The 24908-nt window shown below is 42.6% G+C and overlaps 1 protein-coding gene across 1 annotated transcript in view; it reads left to right on the top strand.

The window, feature by feature from the left end:
- The window catches only part of maml3 (mastermind-like transcriptional coactivator 3), a 111912-nt gene that overhangs the window by 35714 nt on the left and 51290 nt on the right, over nucleotides 1-24908 (top strand). Inside the window, exons 2-3 of the mRNA XM_034584486.1 lie at nucleotides 16316-17053; nucleotides 18352-19293. Coding sequence (XP_034440377.1) covers nucleotides 16316-17053; nucleotides 18352-19293 — 1680 coding nt within the window. The remainder of the gene's footprint in view (nucleotides 1-16315; nucleotides 17054-18351; nucleotides 19294-24908) is intronic.

Below are 24908 nucleotides of genomic sequence, written 5' to 3' on the forward strand. Positions count from 1 at the left end.
CAGATGTGTTTGGCTGAAAGTCATTTATATGGAAATGATGTCATTTACCTCTGAAATGCATCTTTTTCAACACTGCGAAATAGGGCTTATCCATACTGGCAAACAAAGGTGTGTGTGTGTGTGTGTGTGTGTGTGTGTGTGTGTGTGTGTGTGTGTGTGTGTGTGTGTGTGTGTGTGTGTGTGTGTGTGTGTGTGTGTGTGTGTGTGTGTGTGTGTGTGTGTGTGTGTGTGTGTGTGTGTGTGTGTTTTTCTGAGAGTGAGAGAATATGAATTTGCCTTTTGGAAGGATGGTGTGGTGGCACAACACCTGTATCAAGATGAATTGTATCTATTTGTGAGTGTGTGTGGTTGGGTTACCTTGTGTTGATAGGAATGTGGAATTGCCATGTTTTGGGGAAATGCAGACGTCATCTTTCCATAGTGAGTCAAAGCCTGTTGCTACAAAGCCTCACTTCCCTCTAGCTGATGGGCAGCAGTGTGCACACTTGCATGGCCATCACAAACATACACACACAGATACAACCTTAACAAGCTGCAATCCCAGACACTGGAGCAGGTGTTCAAAATCTTTACAACCACAGTATTCATGGGTAGAGATGATATCACCTTTTTCACATGTGTCTGTCAGTTATCACATAATACATAATTAGATACATACTCGGCTACAGCGATCCCATGGAGAAAATGAAGACGTGTGTGAGCTACGAGCGCTCATTTTTATGATGGACAGACAGCAGGAAGTGATCCTCACTGCAGATTTGACCCAATGAGCCCCAGAACAGCACTCGTGTCCAGGCCGACAGCCTCTCGCTGCTATCCACAGGCCTTGAATAACCACGCCGAGCTGGTCGCTTTGGCAATAACTATCATTAACACACTGATTACACGTCTGAGCATTTTAAAATAACACGTACACACTGGGGCAGTGGATCAATACTTGCATGCTGGGGTAATGATGGGTCTGCCGGCTCCGCACTGATGAGAGAGATGATGCATAACGCGGGATGGGATGGATGGAGGGAGAGAGAAGGGAGCAGGGGATAGATACTAAAAAAAGAGTATGGTAGAGGGTAAAGAAAAATGAATGGAGTGTCATTAAATGCAGTTTTAGAGGGCGGGTAAACGTCTACTGAATTCAGTATATAAAGTAGAGTTTACATGAGCGAATCAAGAGTGACCACACACATGTAAACACAGCAAGCGCAGGCATGGAAACAAAATAACACAGCACATATTTGTTTTTACCTTAAATGAAGATTACTTTGCCATGAGATGGGATCAAGGGGATGAAAGACTGCGAGAGAAGTAGAGGCAGAGATATGTAGATAGAGAGGTCTTGATAGAAGTCTTTCTTTCTGCTGGCCTCCTCACTAATTCTGCCCTGAGGCAGGGAGGTGAACAACACAAACACACACAAGTGTTGTCACAATACCAAAAGTTTTGTTTCGTTACGACACCAAGTCATGAATTTCCATACTGATACTTTTTCAATACTTTTCTTAATAAAGAGATTCACTCTATCTGAGCCTGTGGCACCAGACTTCTGTAGTAAAAATGGGTTAGAAAAATTAAAGTGATAAATTTGTCATAGCAGAGGGCCTAATTAGTTTGTGAGGCTACTAGTATTGTGCAAGCTAATCCTGGATTTGAGCTTCATTGCCATGAAATGCCAGACTTACAATGTCATTTATGTTCATTATTTCCATGCGCAATAAGATAAAAGTTTATCTGTTGAGTGTTTCCTTGTTTGTTTGTTTATTTTCATGCATGTAGGTGGGTTTCTGACAATGGATAAGTAGCCTTCATTTTATAGCATTAGACTATAATTTGGATTATTGTAAAGATTAAGGTCATAACTTGTTACCTTAAATAACATGACATGTTATTAAAGCTGGTGTTCCCTGGTTGTCATTCATAAAGTACAGATACTATTACCTTTAACAGCTGAGTATCACGATATCTATCTAGTTTCAGTATACCATGCAACACACACACACACACACACACACACACACACACAAGCCTGACAGAGATCCATTAACACTGTACAGTTGTAAAACTTGTATCTTTCCTAAGTAAAAACCGCAATATCAGAAAACACTGCTGATATTATATATTAATTTAAACAATCACAAAATCAAAATGATTGCATTTCATAGATGCAAATATTACAGTAGTGCAACACTACACCTGTAAATCTTAGCAGAAAGCAATAAGGTTTTTTATATCACCATCATTTTTCCCTAAACTACCAAGTGATTATTATATATGGAGTCGTAAATGAGTGATTGAGTGGTTTTAGAATCAGCTGCAGTTAGTACTTGTGGAGTTAGTTGGGGAGCTGATGCAGGTTTGCCGGTGAGTAAACAGCTATGGCCTGCCAAGCCAGCTGATTTCAAGTGTGAGTTGGCAAGCTTGCGTTCTCTGTTGCTAACAAGTTTAAAGTGAACAGTACAGCTGCTAATATACTAATACAATGTATTTGACAAGTGGGGCTTGAGATTTCCCTTTCCTTAAAAGGTTGACACAGTCGAACCAGTTTTGTTAAATTCACGTGTCAAACCCAAATGAAAGGGTTGTTAAGAAAAGCCCTATGTGGATTTACTCAGTCTGTGTAAACAGATCCACTGTGAGCCACAATTTATTTTTTCATATATATCTTTGGGGCATTTCGACGTTATTGACAGGAAGGTACAAGTTGTGGAAGACACACAGCAAAGGGCTGGTTCAGAACCGAACTGAACCACTGCTGCTGCAAAAGGACTTGAGCTTCTATATGCAATTCCATTGAAATGAATGAATGTCATTACCAAATTTAGCCACTGTTCATGTCGGTCTAATCAAGCCATTAGGAAGCTGTTCACAACGTTGTACACACAGTGTGTGGGTGAACAAAGGCTGCGTAGGGGCTTTAGAATATGGATGCATTAACCTGTAAAGTAAAAGTTTGATGTTATATGTGACCTTGAATAGTCTCTAACTGCAGCCGTTTCACATAAATACGTTAACCTGACCAAAGGAACAAGTGACCTAGCCTTAAGACACAGAATAAAAGAATACCATGTTCCATCTGAAAAGTCATTCAAACTCTAGAGTTTTATTTAAGTACAGTTCTACCACATATGTGATTTGTTATGGTCCGATTCATATGTGTCTTCAGTGACAAACACATGTGCAGCACAGACACATACAGGCTTTCAGCCAGGTATACTACTTCCTCCACATGCTAACCCATTGTAAAGGACATAAATTATCTGTGTGTGTGTGTGTGTGAGCACGCATTCTTGTCTTGGATCTTGCATTTGTTTTCTGAACGCGCAGACTGAGTTAGACTTTGTTCTCTCCAGGTCTAGTTGAAGTGTGTGTTCAGGCTATGTAAACACACACACACACACACACACACACACACACACACACACACACACACACACACACACACACACACACACACACACACACACACACACACACACACACATTCAAAGACTTGCACAGAGGCAAGGCAACAGCAGTCTACTACTGTGTGACCTAGTTATGCACACAGGAAAATTGAAGAGAGACTGAAGACGGCAGAAGGAAAAGAGTGGAGTGGAACGGTTTTATTCAGACAACATCTCGCTGGAGACTCATCAGGTGATTTATCCTGACTGAAGCGATGAGGCTCGTTGATCATCTGATTGGTCAGTTCACAGGCAAATAGTTGATTATGAAACAAGAAGTGAGAGACAGAGCCGGGATATACAAGAGGCAGAGAGAGAGGAATAACGAGACGGCTGTTGTGACTTAAGTTAGTGGGATGTGCTCTGGTGTGGCCATCGATCTGCACAACTAAGGACATCTGGAGCACAGAGCACACAGGCTCACACACACACACACACACACCCGCTCAGTGGGTTCATTCCTCCCAGAAAGACACACAAAACTCCCCTTTCAGCATGTCAACACACACACTTAACACACACTCATTCACACTGATGCGTGTGTGTGCAGCCAGTGAGATCCTGGCATCGCTGCCAAGTAGCCATCAGGGCCCCTCCACTGGCCGCCACAGTGATCTGTTACCATAGCAGCCGCCCTCCCTCACCACTGTGGCTCTTGCTCTCTTGCTCCGTCTCTTCCCCCTCAGCTCACAGGCAACAGTGGAGAGAGGAAAAACTGGTGAAATAGAGCAGGAAAAAACTGCCATTCCTGCTACTAGAGCATCCATAAATCTATATCTGTGTGTGTGTGTGCACCAGTCTGCCTTCACGACAGACTGGCAGAGGCACAATCCGGCTGGTTTCGGCGCAGCCAATCGTACACTCGCCTTCTGTGGCACATTGCCTGACCGAGCCAATGAGAGGAGTGTGTATGAAACCCACACAGATGTATACGTACTGTACGCCCATGATACTAAAACTAACACTACGCTCAAACATACTTTGTTTTTGGCTGCAGATGCCATCCTTAGAATGTGAAAATGGAAACGGCTGCATATGAGGGAACAGAGGTGAACATTTTTTTCACCTGTCTGATCTTTTTCATTCTTTCTCTTTGCCTTTATGTCACTCTCTGTTGCTGTCTGTCTTTTATCCAGTCGTCCTCTCACCCTCACTCTGTGTCTCGCTCTCTATTTGATGTTGCCCATGTTGAGTTTTTCTCTTTTGTTGTTGAGGACAGGTGTTGGACACAATCTGTCTTTATCTTTCTCTCTCACACACACACACACACACACACACACACACACACACACACACACACACACACTCATACACAGCTGTCAGGCCCCTCCTGGTGACCATCTGGCCACGAAGCCAGGAGCCCCCTCCCCCCTCCCCCCTTCACTCTTTCTTTCTCTCCGCTCTTTTCCTCTCCTGTTGTGCTAATCTTTTTTTCGTATCTGCAGTCTAAAGCAGCAGATCATAAACTATGGATTTGATTACTTTCCCATGCAGCATGATATGAACAGTTTGATAGACCTTCCAGACAATGACTGGCCACCTTCCAAAATGAAGGTGGCCAGATTCGAAATGAACAGATCAGGTGACCAGCAATGTATACTCGTAGAAATGTCCCAATCATTTTTTTAACCCCTTCCCAATCTAATTAATTTAAAGCTAGGGTTGGTAATCCAGGAAAAGCCAGCAAGAGGAGGGTGCACACAGGCAGGCAGATCACTTAGGCCATTTGCAGACATGAAAGTCCGGAGAATTGGGATCGGAGTTTTTTCAGAGTTTGCCTTTCACACATGCAAAACGCAGAGGGAGGTTCTCTGAACAGACACTTTCAGAACAGCAACAATCCTCTGCATTATTCAGGCAGAGGTACAGCAGGCAGGAAGTGACGTATTAGCTCCACCAGTCTCAGCTGAAGTCAGTTTACCTTCTTCTGGCACTGGATTAGTTTTAAATCAAGAGAAGAATTTAAACCTGTACAGCGTTCCTATAATGTTTTTTTTTTAAATATTTTTTTACAGTGTCCCCCAGTGGTTACTATAATATAAATGGAGAGAAGAGAGTATATTAGTGTCTGTTGTGCCAAGAAAGTTTGGACAGGATTTGCACAAGATTTGCACAGCCTTTCTTCAACCTCCGCAGAAACAAGGTCAAACGTTTACTTGTGAATGGGTTAAGTAAGTGTGACAGTAAATGTTCCATTGAAAGAAACCTTAAAGGGTTAGGGAACAGAACAGCAAATACGATTTTTTCTTTTTCTGACCTTTTTTAGATCATTTTATGTTAATAAGGTGTCTGAATCTCTTTTATTGGCATCCTGTCAATAATAAAACCACTATTGGCCTGGGTAGAGTATAGGCAGAGATTCACCATTACCAGCAAAGTGTGTTGTGGTGAGCGCTTCTATTCAACAAGGCTTACCCTCTACCGGTTCCACAACCTGCCACCAGTTCTACAACAAGGACATGATCCCCCACTGGCTTCTCACAAACAAGCAATATCATTTGTTTGGCAGAATAATCCAAGCTCATTCTGAACCTTTGCTGGATTTCTCAACCAGGTGCCATGGTCTTCATTAACCTTTTTTATTTATCATCATGGCTCAGTTGTCATCCGTTTGGCCAACGCTACATGAAAGCAGTGTCAGGAGACAGGGAGGAACAGGAATTATTCCAGTATGGGAGTGTTTATGCAGTATTCCAGCGTGATGACCCCTACTGTTAACCTTGCAATTCTAATAATTAGCTAGTCTAAATGTAATTTGGTCTTAGATGAAAGAGCTATTCCTTGAGGTAATGTTGTACCTTTGTCCAAGCTTGCAAAAATGAAACAAACACAGTAAGATGAGCATCAATGTTCTGCTTTTATGCCGGTACCAGTAGTCACAAATCTGGATCCATGTATGTGTAAAAGGACGCGGTCATGCGTCTGTTCCTAGAACGCGATAGCATAAGTAAAATCAGAAACAGGGGTGGCAATGTTTGGTTCAGCGGGAACAGGTAAAGGCATAAAACAGGTTCTTTTGAATAGCAATATAGAGGCTATATCCATACTACTATGTTTTTGTTTGAAAACACATCAGTCTGCTACGGATATGCCTTGCGTCCACACTACTCAAGTGTTTTAGAGCTAAAATTTGTGTGTGTTGTGATTAGCAGACTCCACTTTGGGACCCAGTTTGTCTGGTATCAAATCAGGAAGAAGATTAGAGAGGTTTCTTTTACACAGACACCCCATGTTTTTATAGAGCTAATAGGTCAACAGTTGTTGCTGTTGGAACTGCGTTTTCATGTCTCTCAACAGAGTTTTTTAACAATTGTCCCATTTTGGAACAAAAATCTGTAATTTCACCATCTGATGCAAAAATGTCCCACTAATCATGCACTGTTTAGTTTAGTCCTTTTTCCCTCTGTCTCCTTCTCTGCTGTGTGTGTTTTGTTTGTAGCTGCTGGCTGAGCCCATGTTGTTGAGTAAGAGAGGGAAGGGGAGGAAGAAGGGATGTGGTGGGAGGGGGGAAGAGAGAGCGAGAGAAAGAGAGGGGGTGGATCTGTTGATTTACTAAAGACTCAAACACGACCAGTCTCCCCTCCCACACACCCACTCACACTTCCTCCTTCTCCCCATCAGTCCCCTTTCCTCTCTTCCTCCCTCCCTCTCTCTCCCTCTCTCTCTTACTCCCCCCACCCCCTCCTAGTGTGATGGTACAGCTCCAGAAACAGGAAGGAGCCGCAGCTCTATAAATAGAGAGGAGCTGCTCAGTCAGGAACCACACACACACTCACACACATGCACACACACAGTTTCCCCTCTCTTGTTCCCTCATTCTCTCCCTCTCTCTCTTTCTTCCCCCCACCTCTCTCTTTGTTGTTTCTCTGCTCTCTCTGCTTGCCCTTTTTCTTACTTACACTTCATCTCTATAATGTAAACACTCCAACACACACACACACACACACACACACACACACACACACACACACACACACACACACACACACACGTGCAGAGTTGCAGGCAAGGCATATACATACACACACTAAAGACAAACATGCACACAGTCCTTGGCTCTGATGGTAATTAGTTGTGCGTTCAGTGGTAATAGTTTATAAATGTTTCTGTTGACACACACTGCTCTTTATCCCCCCCCCCCCCCCCAACCCCCCCCTCTCTCACACACACACACAGACACACAGACACACAGTTCTCTGATATTGAATTGTGGGGTTAGGGATAGAGAGAGTAGATGGGGAGGGGGGGTTGATGGTTTTCTGTGGCCACTAGGTTTTTATGTCAGGTCAGCAGGTTTGAAAGTGCTGATGACACACGTAAATGTGCGTGCTCACTACCCGTCCTTACTGCACACACACTTATAATATATATGAGAAAGAGCTGCAATAAACCACATCACAACAGTGTGTGTGTGTGTGTGTGTGTGTGTGTGTGTGTGTGTGTGTGTGTGTGTGTGTGTGTGTGTGTGTGTGTGTGTGTGTGTGTGTGTGTGTGTGTGTGTGTGTGTGTTAGGCTTCTACCTGGCCCTGTAGGGTAGTACAGTCACTGATAGTTGTCTGATATCAACTCCTCCCGAACAACAGTGTGATAACATTCCTCATCTTTGTGTTTGGGTGGCATGGTGCTGCAGTGATTAGCACTGTTGCCTCACAGCAAGAATGTTCCTCAGTTCTCTTCGTACTCTGGTAGATTTGGGTTAGTTTAATTTGAGACTTTAAATTGACCGTAGTTTTGAATTTGAGTGTGGATAGTTGTTTGTCTCTGTATGTTGACACTGTGATACCCTGGCAACACGGCCAGGGTGTACCCCACCTCTTTCCCAATGTCAGCTGGGATTGGCTCCATCTCCCCCCCCACAACCCTTACTTGTTAAGAAGACACCTTAATATCTCAGCTCAGAGCATTCGCATAAGAATATCATTGTGTTTTTAATAAAGTTTTTATTTTGACTGAATAATAAACAATCAACTAACATCAAAATAAAACTAATCTTATTTGCAGAACTGAAATTAGGTTAAAAAAAGTATCTACGGCTTTAATTGTTTAGAAGATTGTGTGTGTGTGTGTGTGTGTGTGTGTGTGTGTGTATTCAAATCAGGGGTGTACAGGCCCCCGGTGTACAGGAGACAGACAGGCAGGCGCTTTCTCTCTCTCTCACTCTCTTTAACACACACACACAAATACTCACACGCACACACACACACACACCCTTCTCTGGGACGACGGCCAAATCGTTCTTTTGTTTGTACCTTCCTCTTGTCACTCGGAGTTTTCTGTCCTTCACTCCCACAGACTCTTTCTTTTTGTGTTCCTTCAATGCTCAGTGTTCAGGGATCTGGTTGGGAAAACTAAAAACCGTGTTTCTGAAAAGGTCGACATTCATGAAGAAAATCTCAGTCTTACATCAATAGTACAACAATAGTGTAAAGTGTGAGAGTAGAGCAGTGCACAGTCCCTAGAATCTGTGGGCCTCTTCAGAAATCCTGTGTTGTACATTCAAATCTGACCTATTTGCCTCGATGTAAGAAGAAGACAAAGGCACAGGCAAGTGTTTCCCCCATGTTTTCAGTCTTTATGCTAGCCTAAGCTAACTGCATGGTTTAGCTACATGTTTAAAGACATGAGAGTGATATTAAACTTCTCGGCTAGAAAGCAATTACATGTATATTACCTTCTGCTCTGTGACCACAGAACCAGGCCCAAATCTCTTTATGCCAACAAGTGCTTTCAGGCTTGGGGCAAGTTTCAGACCCTTAATGTCTGGATCATTTACAGAGCAACCCGTCTGCCAGATTCCAGTATCTTGCTCAAGGACACTTCAGCAGGATGGATGCTTGCTGACACGTGCTTGAAACTGTGTCCTTGAGATGAAGGACAGACTCTCCTGCCTGTTTTGCCTTTTGATTTACCCTCATACGATCCTCTTCTTGTCACTGAAGTGAGTAGTAATGAAATAACACAGCTAGATATTTTAAAATGGATGACAGACTCTGTCTCGCTGCAAGCCCAGACAAAACACTCTTTTTCCCCTAACCTCTGGTCACATACAGAGGATTTATCAAGGAACAGTGAGATATCATCATTGGCAACTGCTCGTGGTTTCTTTAAAATCAGCCAGACAGTCGTTCACTCAGGTCATCTTGTCACTCTTGTCACTTTTCTATAGAGGAAATGAGTTTTCAGGTAAACAGTAAGGCATGCGTGTCACTCTGGACAGGGGAATTGTCGCAAACTGCTCGAATAATAGCTTATGTTCTACACAAGTTAACAGTTGTATCATTGTAAAATGCAGAATACAACCGCACAACAGCTGTTAGCAACAGGTTCAGCAACGTTTGGAATTGATTATCCATGTTGTGTTTAACACGACAAATCAGCGAAGGCTACGTTGTGCCCAAAAAGACCCAATCAGCAAGCGGTTTTGAGTCATTGTTTCTAAACATCTCTATTTCTGCCCATCCAGACTAAAACGCTGAGCTGGAGTTTTCAAACTTCTCCGTTTAAAGGCTCTACAACTCCAGAGTAGCGTGGACACCAGGTGTATCCATAGATTGTTTAAAATTTAGTGGTATGGATGAAGTAAAAGTTTCCAAACTGCTGTTGTCATGGAAGAAATCTTAATGGTTCAGTGTGTAAGATTTAGGTGAAAGGGATCTATTGGCAGGAATTCAATATAAAATAATCCTATATGTTTTCACTAGTGGGTTTCATCTAATTTGTACGAATTGTTGTTTTCTTTAACCTAGAAAGGGCCCTTTATATTTAAATACTTTATATTTACATTGGTAGCGGGTTCTCTCTACGGAGGCTGCCATGTTTTTTATAGTAGCCCAAACTGGACAAACCAAACAACTTTTTGAGGTTTTATGACAACTGAAGGTTACCACAGGTTCTCTTTCATGTTTGGAAGGGAAGGGGAGGGTGAGGTGAGGGGTATTCAGCTGCAACATGAAACTTCACCACTAGATGTCACTAAATTCTACACACTGAACCTTTAAAGCTGAACAGCAGCTGATGATTCCTAATAGGTGGAGACACAACTGAGCTTTTTACTGTAAACCTTCACACCAATACTCTCATACATACACACAAACACATTTACTTATTAAAAACTTGTTTGATTTAATTGACTCATTTCACAGTCTAGTGGGCCCAACTAGAAACACACACACACATACGGTCCATAAATGGTTCACAGTGGAACGCACCAGTGAAATCTAATACAATTTCACAAATATTTTGTGATTGTGAGTGACGAACACTGCAACAGTGCATTTTTGATATAATTTGATGCAGATCCTTTGGTTGTAAATTTATTATTATTATCTCCTACCACGCAAATATAATCAGGCAACATAATTCACATTTCTAACTTCTTTTCACATAACTCTAACCAGGACTTTGAACAAACAAATGTTCCGTGTAACCCCCCCCAAGAAAATTTGATGTAGTTTGATTGATTACTATGTATTTTCACTTAATTTTTAACCAGTATCATCAAAAAACATCTGTTGCTATTCACAGTACCCTCAGACATTAGCAAGTAGAAAAGCAAAACAAGGAGGCTCACTGACGACATGAGCGTTCTCCTAACATAGCTAAAAAAAGATTTAAGGTTAATTGATTTGTCTGGGTTTTCTCATCATCCATTAGCCATCCCGTGTTCACTTTCGCAGTGACCGTTAGATCTCTCTGACCGTTAGAATTCATCCGTGACAGCTGTAATTCTGGGCTTTTTGACACTTTTTCCCAAGATTTTCTAAACTCGTTTTCAGTCATCATGAATTTATTTCTTGTTTAGCAGCAAAACCCTTTAGAAGAGCCCATCCGAAAATCCTGAAGTTGAAACACACAAAAATATCTAAAAGCTTGTATGTTTATTAGTTTTTGACCAACCAGCCAGCAGAGAGAGAATGGAGAATATCATATTAGAATGTAAGCCTGCTAAGTTTGTGTGTCTGATAAACTCCGCCTGGTAAAGTGAATTTTCTTGGACAATGGTAATCACCTGTAATTTGTGTGGGCCTTTTTTTTTTATTACTTACTGGGTCTGTAAATCAGAAGCCCACTATACATGTGGGGTCCGACAGCTTTGTGGGGACCAAAATGCTGGGCCACAAAGGTTTAACTAGCTTTTTGAGGGTTGAGACTTGGTTTTAAGGTTTATAAGTGATTATAATTGGGTTTAAGTTAGGGTTAGTGTCATGAATATGAATATAGTAAGGTGTGTGTGTGTGTGTGTGTGTGTGTGTGTGTGTGTGTGTGTGTGTGTGTGTGTGTGTGTGTGTGTGTGTGTGTGTGTGTGTGTGTGTGGGGGGGGGGCATGGCTATATCCTGCATGTTTTTTGACGGACTGTCCCCTGCGGTCAGAACAGCGAGGAGAGTGAGGAGATGATGTAGCGATGAGAGAGGCAGGAGTGAAAGAGAGAAAAGGATGGATAGAAGTAAGGAAGGAGGGTGCGAGGAATGGCCGTATGGCATGAATGAAATATATTTTCTTCACAAAGCATGTAACTGTTGTGATTTTGTTGATTAGATTTACTCCACCTTCAGTGATAAATATCAGTAATAATATAAGAATATAAGAATATGTCTATAAGAATATGTTTTTTATAAAACGTGTGTAATCCTAGGTGTTCAATGTTACCTGTTACCTTCATATTGAGAGACGTGTCTGCCAGATTCCTTCACATTTAGTTTGTGACGCGGAGAAAAAAATTCCCCATATTTTGTCGACACAGACGTCTTCTTTTATTGTGGGGACTTTGGTTTGAATTCAACATGATGCTCAACCTTTAAAGCAAGGAAGGTCCGAGGAAGGAAAGGAGGAAGGGTGGTTGAGAGTGAGTAAGTGAGCGAGAGGAGAGGAGGAGGAGGAGGAAGAGGAGGAAGAAGGATGCAGCGCACAAAGCACCAGAGCAGCAGGTTGCTATAACAACAGCACCTTAGTGGTTCCATCTCTGTCTCTCTTCTCTCCCTCCCTCTCCCACTCTGATCACCCTCTCATCGTTTGCTTCCCGCTGTCATCTTGCGCGCTATGGCTTTCCATCAAGCCACCTATCTCCTCCTCCCCCCTCCACCTCTTCTCTCCTTCACAGTCTCTCCTCCTCTTCATCATCATGTTCTGGTAGCTCCTCCATTCAAAGGAGAAAAGACCATCTGCCTGACAAATAAATCCCTTCTTCCTCCCCACGTGTGCGTGTGCCTCTTACCTTTGTCTCTCTGTATCTTTGTCATTTTCCCTCTGTGTGTGTCTGTTGTGGGAGCCGACAGAGGAGCAGTCAGCAGGTGTTTATGTCAAAGAGTACACAGAGAGAGACACGGGAGGGGAAACAAGCGGTGCTCTCTTCCTTTTTCGCTCCCTCCTGTCTTTGCTCTTTTACATCCTCTCGTCCTTTTGACGCCGATGCTCTTTTTTTCTCCCTCTACTCTCGAGCACTCCAGCTTGATTAAACTACTTCAAAATTCTTTGTCTCTACGACTCTCTATCTTCTTGGATTCGTTCCCTTGCACGTGCAAGCGCTCGTTCCACTCAATTCACTTCACTTCCAACGTGTTTTATCGCTGTGATTGTCAAACGAATGAAAATATTGTCAGGTTCTGTTTGCAGTGCATGACAGGTATATTACTGTAATTCAGAGGTGTAATTAGGTTGGTAATTGTGCTAAAGGAAACAAATGATTAATTAACTACAGTTAACATAAAGCATTTTGTTAGCAGCTCGCAATATTGTCATTCACTCTGTCACGTTCCCTCAGGCTACGGCGTGCTGACTCATACAGCACTGAGCAGACTGAGGCACAGTCCATCTTTTTTTCTCCTGTCTGAATTCATTGTTTCTATTTCATTGTTTCTGTCTCGATATACAGCATTTTATCAAGAAGGTTAAAATGATAATGTTTTCTTTTATAGTTGTGTGTGTATGTGCAACCTCTGTGTGCATGTTAGCACACATGCGTCTGTGTGGGAGGGTGCTATAGTTCACACCACCTGGATAATTATGGGAGTTTTTATAGGTGGGCTTTGAAAGACGAGTCTGTTATTATCAACATGAGTCACTGGCATTTAGGGAAAGCCTGCAACACACACACACACACACACACACACACACACACACACACACACACACACACACACACACACACACACAAGCCCACAAGCCTGCATACAGGATACTTGAATTATTTAAACCCATTGATTGCAGGACCACACACACACACACAAATGCTCAGACACGCAAATGCACAAACACACAAAGTTGATAAAGCTATGTCGTGACAGTGGAGATTTGTGTTTTCCTGTGTTTTTCTCTGTTGTTCCTGTAATGGTTTCACCAGTGAGCGTCCAAGCCACACACACACATGTTTGTACTTATCCTCACTCTGTAGGGTCTATGCTTAAAATCGTCCTCACAAAGGTACAGGAACATGCACACAAACCCACACACACACACATACGTTGTAGTTTTTGGCTGTCAATACCAATAATATTTAGTATTGATAATTAGGCTGGCTGTCAGTCATAGTGAGGCACACAGGGGAAAGCCAACTTGATAGCCCCCACCACCAACACACAAACACACAAACGCGCACAACTCACACACACTCACACACCACTAAACCAAGAAAGTCAAAAATATGATGATTTGTGTGCTTGTGATGTGGTGTGTCTATTTTCGTGATGTGGTGTGTGTGTGTGTATGTCTGCCAGCTTGAGTGGGTCCACCTCAGGGTCAGAATACAATCTGAATATATTTTGTCTGTTGTTCCATCTGAATAACAAAGAGCTAAGCATGCGTTTACACACACACACACACACACACACACACACACACACACACACACACACACACACACACACACACACACGTATCAGTGGCGCTGCCTTTGTGTCTGTGTTTGACTCTTTCACATGTGAATGCTGGGAGTGTAAATGTTACGATATATTTACATATTCTGCAGTTTCTCAGCTCTTCTTTTAACACCAAGGCTGTTTGAAATGTAGATCTGTACTGTATATACTGTATGTATGAAAACTAACTAAGTGAGTTTAGATGCATTTGGATGACTTCTCTGCATTTGTGTGTGTGTGTGTAAATTGAATGAGAGGATGAGATAGGAAGGGCATTTCAGAGTAAGACGGGTTAAGTAATATAGCACCATTAAAAACTATTTTGTCAGTATGCTATCCCTTTTTTCTTCTCTGTAAATTTACATCAATGTGTATCTTCATCAAATGGGCTTCAGAAGAACATTAAAGTAGTTCTTGTTTTGTAAATTAGGACATTTAGCTGTAAATGAGTAGCGCTTACCTGCCTACACATGTCCTTGCAAGAATATAAAAAGGATGAAATAAAACCCTGTCCATAGCATCCATTCCTTGTGCAATGAATTTAATTTGAGCCTTTACCAAAGGTGTGAATCTTAAATGTGGGCTCAGATTTGGGTGGATGGACGAAATGTGTGCCCTGGGAAGCTTTCATAAATGAGGTCCCTGCTTCCCATCCGTCACTTTAATAGCATCCACTATTTCTTTGCCAACTTCATTAGGGTTTGAAATTAGCGAGAGTTAGGAGTGAAATTGAGATTGAGAGTTTACTAAATTGCACAGAAACTTCAGTTTTTATGCACTTTACTTTTTTTCATCATACTCTATTTGTTGTAGTTTCCCATTGTTTATCCCAGTCTACATATCGGCCAAGTCTTTCACCAATTTACAAACTAAATACTTACTATCTAATGTTCCACATTACAAAAGCACTAACAACTGTGACGCTCTCTTACATTGCTGCCTTACCAAATTAGTGAGTTCACCTGGGTGTCACATTTCCATCACTGCAGAACAGAGCTGATAAAAACCTGTGTCTTCTGCAGAGTCATTTGACCCGGGAGTGAATTCTGATTGTATCCATTCACATTGCAGACAAAAGCCAGATGTTGCTGTGTTTTTTGATTAGTGAAAGGTGCTTTAGATACCTCATACTTCCATCCATCATCAATCAAACAGATTTGGTGGCTAACTGTCAAGCTAGCCCCTGCTGAAATGTATATATCAGAGACAGTTTGCCCTGTCAGCATCACCATGTGAGATTGCTGTTTTCAAATGTATCCACTAAAAAGTTGTGTTGGTGATGGACAATACTTGTTCGTTGTAGATAAAAGGTTAACCTTGTTAGATCTTCAGATTTCTCATGTGGACATGGACTTTCTTGTTCCTCACTTCTTGTTTCTGTTCTTAACTGTGCCCCGCACCTCTCCTGCTAGTTCTCAGTTTCTTTTTGCTGTCCCTCCATGCCTCCACTCCTCTCCCACCCAGGTCTATGATAGTGATTACCTTAACTGCCAGCCACCGTCCATTAGCACCCTGTTGTTATCTTGTCTGTGCCATGGCAGAGGCACTTACGTCTAGGCTAAGAACGGGGTGTGGATTTAGATGGGGCAGCTTAGTCGCCTATTGGCCAATTCTAATGGATGGCAAGAATACTGTAGCTGTTCTCTTTGATCTTTCCTTCCCTCCCCTGAAAACCCGGAGTCCAACTTGCTAGGCTGCAAGTTTTCTCATTGCTTTGCCTCGTCCTTTACTTCATGCGTATCTGCACACATGCATATGTGTACCGTGTAAAGGATGTGCTCCATATGAGAATTCAGCCAGATTGAGTCCTTGCTGAAAGAACAATTGATTTGTCTTAGTGATATTGTGATTTTCAGCACACCTCTTGTCTTCTAATGACAGTCGTGTAGAGAGGAAGCAGCCTGTTGCCTTATTGATTTGGTATCTCATGTTGTTTCCATCCCTAGCACCTGAAGACCATAAAAAATGTCCGTACTGTGAACACTTTTGGTCCTAATCTCTTTTCTTTTTCTTCTTTGTTTCAGCTACAGGAGACTGTAAAGAGGAAACTTGATAGTGCACGATCGCCCCTTAATGGAGACCAGAACGGCATCTGTGATGGGGGCAGCTACTCACCGACCACCAAACGGGTACGGAAGGAGGGCTCTGGTGGTTTGGACTCACTAACAGGTCTCCCGAACAACAGCAACAGTGTACCACCCATCTCGCCTTTGCATCACCAAATGGACATTAAGCCATTACTTGGTGGGCCCAACACTTCCACCGGAAACAACACTACAAGCAGCAATGGCAACCATGTTGGCAGAGCATCAGATGAGCTGGGGAAGAACGGTGGCAGCCATCTGCCAGACATGAAGCTGAATGGCTCACTTGACCTGGAGGACAGCTTCGGCCTCCTCAAAGATCTGAAACAGGAGCCGTTGGATGATGCAAGCGGGATGGAGTCCTCGGATCCCCAGTCTCTGTCCAATCAGAACAAACTGTTCTCTGACATCAACCTTAATGACCAGGAGTGGCAGGAGCTGATCGATGAGCTGGCCAACACTGTGCCAGAGGATGACATGCATGACCTCTTCAATGAGGACTTTGAGGATAAGAAGGAGGCAGAGTTTGGCAGGCCGGCAAACAATCAGACACCAGGCCCGCAGGAAGCAGCAGGGAATACGACGGCACCTGGAGGGGGAACGGCGCCAGCAGCAGCCCTGCCTCCTCCTCCTCAGCCCCCACAGGGGGGTCCACAGGTTCCCATAGGTTCGCCACAGGTCAGTGTTAAAAGGGTCAACATGATGTCTTATGACTTGCCCCGAGTTCAATCACATATTAGTTGAACTTGTAACTTGTAACTCACTTGTGAGTACCAGTTAAGGTGATTGTTAGCTTTTGCTTGTAACAGACACAATAAAGCTCTCTGTCACCATGTCGAAACAGCAACAGTACATAAACCATGTTGAAACTGCATTTAGTTCAAATTACATTTTAATTTTGATGCAAAGATTACATCCTGTTGAAACATTTATTCGATTACTTTCCTGATTGTTCCTACTTTTTATCCACTTTTCTCATGAAAGTAGAAACCCATTACAATACAAAGTGATACTTTTAAACAGATGCGTCCTTCAGTTTATTGTTTCTGAACGCTAATACATGAATAAAGCTGTAAATTATAGTAGATGTGCAGAACAACATGAAATAAAGTTTAATTGGTTAGCTGTGAGGTGTTTTGGTCTGAGACAATATGGCTTCCAGCAAGACTGAAAACAATCTCTTGTTATAATGAGATTTTATGAATATTGAAAGGGCTTTAGTAATTGGTGTCATGGACATTCTTGTTATGAATAAAAAGTTAAATTGATATTTTTATTCTTTAATCAAAACATCACTTAGCAACTTTGAACAGTCAAGTCTGATAACATAACAGGAATAATATCTAGATAATTGTTTTTTATATATAAATTGTTTAGTTTAGGGGACGGATATGGCTCTGCAGTGAGAGGTAGAAGAATAAGATCGAGTAAGACTGAATTCTTGGGAAATACCCTCTTTGCTTTTGAAGTGGGAGATGATAAGCTACCATGTCTGTGCTGTATCTATGTAGCTGAAGCCTGCAGGCGATTAGCTTACTTTAGCATAAAGACCAGGGGCAAACAGCTAGCCTGACTCGCCGCAAAGGTTAATAATGACACCTACCATCACGTTCAAAGTGATCTTATGAGTTACTTGCAATCTATTTTAACTCGTGTATACAAATAGAAATGTAAAACAGCAAGTGGTGAGTGTAGGGGGAGTCATAGGCTGTGACTATTTCTTGACAAACTGCAGCGTCACCATCTTCTCAATGATTTTGTGTAGTGTCTGTGACTGAGCTCAGGCTGTACTATTGTACAGACAAGATGGTACAATTAGAAAGATTAAGAGGTGTTGATTGATGTTTGTTTGAACTTTGGAGTAAGCCAGGCTTTTCCTCCTGTTTCCCCCCCAGCACCATGTTAAACTATTTATACAAGAGTTGATTGTACATAAGTCTCATCAGATTTTTTTGTGTTTGGACGCCTCTCCTCAGGTCCGACCATCGTCGTCTGGCCCTCAGTTTGCCACCACTGCCAATGGAACACCTCCGCAGCAACCTTTGCAGCAGTCTCCGGCCGTTGCCATGGCATCGGGTTCACCATTGCACAACTGCGTGGCGCGTTCCCCTCAAACCCCTACCCAGGCTCAGACACAAGCAGTCTCCAGGCCTGGGAATGGTTACATAATGAACCCAGGCCCGGGGGTCAGTCAGGCAGGAACAGGACCCGGAGCAGCTGGGGTCGTCCCCGGAGGTCAGCCTGTAGGGCCAGTGACGCCAGAACTTTCTCCAGCCGAGCAGTTAAAAGCAATGGCTCAGCAACGTGCTAAACTGCTGCAGCAGAAGCAGCAGCAGCAGCAACAAGCAGCTAACTGGTCCCCTGCAGGCGCTCCAACCAGTCCCTATAACTCTGGTCCCTTTAACCAGGACAAACCCAACAGCCCCATGATGTACCCACCACAAGCCTTTAACACACCACAGGGCCCTCTAGTGGCAGGGATGGCCCCCAACAATGGGCCCAAAGCCCCAATGAGCAACTACCTCCCTCACAACCACATAAGCATGATGGGACAGCAACAGCCAAACAGTATCAACCAAAACACCCTGTCCAAGCAACAGCAGCAACAGCAGCAGCAGCAAACAGCAGCCATGTTGTCCTATAGCAACACCAAACCACTGAGTCACTTCAGCGGCAGCGGTGTGGATCACATAGGTCAGAGGATGACTCCACCAATGGCAGGGAACAATCAGGTCAAGAACCCCATGATGCCTCCCTACATGGGTGGTGGGGGCCAGGGGGCGGGGCCAGGGCAGACCCAGGGCCCAATCCCGGGACAGACGGCCCACCTTAGTGAAGAGCAGAAGAGGATGTTGCTGATGAAGCAGAAAGTGTTGAACCAGAACATGCCCTACAGCGCCATGCAGCCTCATGGACAGGTAAGGGAACAGTTTCAAGCCTTCGTGTTGGCTATGCAATGTTGTTTTGGTGCAGATGAAATGTAGCGAATACTGTTGCCTCTGCGTTGGCCCTGATGAACGGTTGAGCTCTGATTCCATGGTCTTTCTTCAGATGCCTGGTGGTGTTATAGAATACTCAACCTTTAACCTTGGGAGGAGTATAAAACACCATGCAGCCTTTTCTTGTCAATACTTGAGGAGCTGTATGAAACAGGCTGTCCACTGCAGGTTATCTATAAAATGTACCGATAACTTGAGCTGATACACCAAATGCCCAAAGGCAATGGTTCAGACTTAATAGCAGGAGTGAAGCATATTCAAACACTTGTCTGGGAGAAATTACAGAACATGGGTTGTGGTTTTATTAAATCTTCCTGAGGTGCAGCCAGGGAAGGTAAAATGGCGGTTGTTGCCCCAGCAACAAACCAGGGCTTGGAATAGGCATAGGAAAATGGCCTGTCGAGAGTGTATTGATGCCTCTGCAACACTAGCAGCACTGATAGCCCCCACCCACCCCACCCCACTCCTCCACCTCCCCGAGACACACAAGCGCATGCACTCACACACCACACCAAACACCAAAGCTAAACGGCTCCTTTGCTCATATCCCCAATCTGTCACAGCTGACTGATGGCTGAGATTGGACCACTAAGCCAAGCTAGCTGCTGTCATTACAGAGAGCCCACCCCGGGCAGTTTGTTTCCTGAGCCCAGCGACCAGCACAGCCCACTCTGCATGCTTCGGTCGCTCTGCCAGGTGTCAGGTGTCCTCAATAATCCACTCGGCAGTGGACGTTAAGGAGGTGTGGGTGGACTGTACCTTAACAAGTGAAATTCTCACTTGTGTGCTTCTTCTCATGGAGCTGCTCATTATCTCAGGGCATTGTATTATCGTCAATAGGAAGTGTGTGTGTGCGTGTGTGTGTTGATGATGCACTTGTCGATGTTGTCTCCCTCTCTCTTTATCTTTCTGTCTCTCTCCTTCTGCCTCCCTTGTGTTTATGATATGACAACAGTCAGTCACCTCCTCCTCCTTCTCCCCTCTGGTGATCTCTGCGTCTCCTGTCCTGCTCCTCCTCCTTCCTCCCCCTCTCCTCCCTCTCTCTCTCTCTCTCTTCCTTCCTCCCTCTGCCAGAGACACTCAGCACCAATAAAGGAGCAGATTTATTAATATGGGGCCTTTGTGGCTCCTGCCTGGAGGGCTGTGTGTTGTGTGCATGAGTGAGTGCGAGTCCGTGCACATGTATGTTCGTGTGTGTGTCATAGATTTAAGGGGCGGTGGGTGGAAGGGGTGTGTGTGTTTGTGGGAGGGGGGTGGATTTATTTGAGTGAGCAGGGGAGAATTGGAGACTGGAAGGAGAGAGAGGAGAGGGATGTGAAGGGAAGAAAAAGAACGACTTAAAGAAGAAAGGCAAATGCTGAAAAAGAGAGATTTATTGTGGAGTTTGGATGGAGCATATTAAAAAGAAAGTCCCCTGACTTTCATTTTAAGAGAAAAATAAGAGAGCGATGCAGAATGTCAATATTAGATACTCCCTATTGTACTTACATTTAGCACAATTATAATTAGTGTAATTAATGATTTGATTTATTTTTAGTGTGTGGTGACTAAGGTCACTAATATACTAGCAACTGTAAAGCATAAAAAAAATACAACATAATGACTTTTACATCAACAGGAGTTTACAGGTCTGTGAAAACAGTCGCTCGTTGTCTCATGTATCTTTAGAAAGAGCTTCGACATGTCTAAGGGTGATGTCATAGTGATGTCGTCAGGGTTATACTGGCTTGGAGACAACCTTTTTTTATCAGAAAGATTGTTGAATAAAACTTGAATTTAACAGACAGGAAAATCCTCAGATGGAATTATGTGTAGTATGTAGTTTTTGTGGGGTATGTCATACTAAGGATTTTGTAAGGGGGTTTTGTTTTCACACAAACCTTTGCTTTTTTTACATTGTTTATATTTGAACTGGTTAGGTTTGGTGTCACATTGTCTTTTAGGGAGCAGACTAAAGACCTCTGTATGACATACATATGTCCTGTCGTCATCACCTACATTGGCTGTATACTTGACATCGATGGGTTTGTAGACGCCTTACATCGTGTTGTTAATTCAGCTAATGTATTCTCTAACTCTAGTTTTCCAACCATTTGGGCTTTAACCCATTAAGACCTAAGCTGGCATATAAAAACGCGTCTAAACGTTATTTGAAAATGACCCCATTAAAACTGAGGGTTTCCTGAAAAGCGAAAAAAATTGCCAAAATTTACAAAAACTTTAATTTCTCAGCCTCTGAAGCAGATAGAGACCTTCTTTATCCTCCTCAAGCAAGCCCCTTACTGACTGAGCCTTGGTCAGACGGTCACCATCTTGGTGTGAATCTTTCTTATTGTTATTATCATCATTTTCGACACACTTTAAATCTGCCATTATAATGCTCCCCTCACTTAGATTCTCAGCCATTGTCTGAAATGATCTTAAATGCTCTTAAACCCAGCTCTTAAAGCATGCATATGTCGCACCTGGTCTTAAAGGTATATGCACACATATATTGCATTTGGTCTTAATTGGTCAATTGTACACACAGTGGACAAAAAAAATATACTAAACTTGTCATGGTAAGAAATCTTGAAAATACAGACAACATATGCTAAATATAACAAATAAGGAGGTGCTGCAGCTAGAAGCATAATTGAACCAATAGAAAAAGGAGTCACAGTGTCCTTTCCCATTGCACTGGATCTTTGATTGGTTGGTCCAGATGATGTCGTAGATGGACATACCCCTCAGAGACGGATAGTAAGCTGTGTTTTATCATTTTTAATTATTGTATTTTGAAGGTTTCCCAACAGCGGCTATTATATTGCCTGATTAACTGGCTGCATTAGCAACACCTTCATCAAATCCCATGGTTCAATGATATTTTCCCTCTGCCCTAGAAAAACCTGTTAAATGGCTGTTTACTATTTGTGCTGTGTTTACAGAACACCTTCCATCATTTCACACTGTATGTTTTCTAAGACTAATTAGCTGTTCACTTTACAGACACTTGGTTGGACTCTTCATGTAGACCAACATCTGCCTCATCTTTTGGTGACTGTCAGAGCTCATCTTAAAAAGTTAAGGTTTATATGTGTTAGAATGGATGTATGTTTCATGATGGAGTAATTTGTCCTGATAAGTTGATGTACCCTGAGGCAAGCTTGGTAATGATGTTTGTGTTTTGGTGAAGGGATATTGGCTGTTTAGATGCTGTTTTCTTTGTCTGCTTTTGCTACATGTACATTAGCCTTTGACTGTGTGTGTGTGTGTGTGTGTGTGTGTGTGTGTGTGTGTGTGTGTGTGTGTGTGTGTGTGTGTGTGTGTGTGTGTGTGTGTGTGTGTGTGTTGTAGTCTCACAGGTGGTGCTTGAACATCAGTCTCTCTGCTCTTCCTCCCTCTCTCATCTGTGTGTGTGTGTGTGCAGGCTAATCCAGTTAGCAGCTGCTCGGGGAAACTTCAGCCTCGCTCCTCAGAAGCTCGTTAGTCAAGCTTTAATTGTTGCTCCCTTGCTTTGCATATCACCATGACGCTAATTTATGCCTGTTGTCGCGGTTACCGTCGCCACGGTGGTGGATGTCTCAGTGGAAGCAGCAAGTGGGAGCAAAGGCGTGTGCACAAGTCTGTGGAAGATGTTTATGTGATAGTCTGCATTTGACGGATGATGCAGTGGCCTGTGTGTGTGTGTGTGTGTGTGTGTGTGTGTGTGTGTGTGTGTGTGTGTGTGTGTGTGTGTGTGTGTGTGTGTGTGTGTGTGTGTGTGTGTGTGTGTGTGTGTGTGTGAGACAGAATGATTGTGAGATGGATGTGACTTGTTACACAAGCGTGTTTGCAGCTGTGTGGAGCTAGCAGCACTGGGTCGGGTCTTTGGGATTATCTGGGTGATGATTGGATAAGAATAGATTGACAGGTGTTGGCCTCAGAGGAGGGCTGTTGGTGTCATCTCACTATTAATGGAGAAATCTCTTTCTTTCTTTCTTTCCTTCTGACCTTCCTTCGATTTTAGAATGAGTGGTTCTTGAAAAACTTTAAAAAAATAAACATTCAACAGTTGGTTAAGGCCGAGTTGTCGGATCCACATAACCAACATCATCCATCACAACAATGGTATATTGCAAACATGGTTGCACTGGGTCAAAGCAGTGGAAAACAGCCACATAGGCCTGCAGCCACTAAAACTACATATCTAAAACCGATGTGAAAAGCTAAACTGTAAAGATGGACTCCAACACTTTACTCAAACTAGTCCATCTTTACAGTTTGGCTTTTCACAGCAGCTCAACAGCAATTCACTTGAAGTGAAAGAATCCCAGAACAAAACAGAAACACAGCCTTTTACTTTTACTTTACTTCTTATCCTCTGCCAAGTTTCTAATATTAAGATTATTAGCAAGCGGAACTAGTCATTAATGCACCGCTGCTGTTATAGCAACATACATAACACCATGCACCATTTAACAAGCATTTGTATATTTTCATTTATTGGCAAGGTTTGAGTGTAAAATTATCCGACTAACATTAGAGACTGTTGCATATACGCTGTATATACACCACAATCTTATTAAAAACCTATTTTGAAGCTGATCCACATAAATGGAAAATTTCTTTAACATGTTATGATAGGACATGAGCCTTGATGGAGGTATGCACTCGTAATAATGCAAGTCCATGATGACTTTATTAAACCATATGATGATGAATGATTATTTAATCTATGTGAGATATAGATCCAATCTCAAATCTTGTTGGCTGCAAAAGGTAATGCATTACTACACTATATGGTGTAATTTCTGTCTTCATAGTGATGTCATGGAGACATCATTCCTATGATATAATCATGAATTATTTTTCATTCTAAATAAGCTTCAGTACGTGTCTATAATTTGCCTTGACCTTGACCTTAGACCGATCAGTTCTGAAAGTTAATTATCTGGAGACCCCTCATACACACATAAACACACACACACCCAAGTAATAACATTACCAAGTTTGATGAAATCAGTCCATGCATTGTTGACTTATTTTGTATGTATACGCACACAGACAGTGGCGGAAAAAAATTTGGTGCAGGGTAATAAATCCATACCATTCAATTTTTTAGCTAAAGCTTTTCAGTAAAAATACTGATTATCCAGTTCAGGGGAAGGGTTGCAATACACTTCCTATTTCTTAGGTCCACCTAGATTGAACTAATGCACTATAATACAACAGACCTGCAATAAATCCTCCTTCATGAAGATGTGTTTATTTGTTATTAAATCTGCTTAAGAGGATGTTGATTTATTTTAATGGTCATTTTGGAGGCTAGAATTGTTGTGCTGTTGAAATGTAGTGGTTTATAGTGAGAGGTGTTCCTAATCTTTTGTTAGCCTTAATTCATATAAATGGGATTGACATTGAAACAAATCAACAATTCTGTCAAACACATTCACTATAAAGTGAACATTATAATTAAATTATCCTCATGAAGGAGGAGTCATTGCAGACCGGTTGTGTTACACTACATTAGTTTTATCTAGATGTACCTAATAAACTGGTGAGTGTACGTGTTA

This window comes from Hippoglossus hippoglossus, chromosome 1 (genome assembly GCF_009819705.1).
Source record: "Hippoglossus hippoglossus isolate fHipHip1 chromosome 1, fHipHip1.pri, whole genome shotgun sequence".
Taxonomy (NCBI): Eukaryota; Metazoa; Chordata; class Actinopteri; order Pleuronectiformes; family Pleuronectidae; genus Hippoglossus; species Hippoglossus hippoglossus.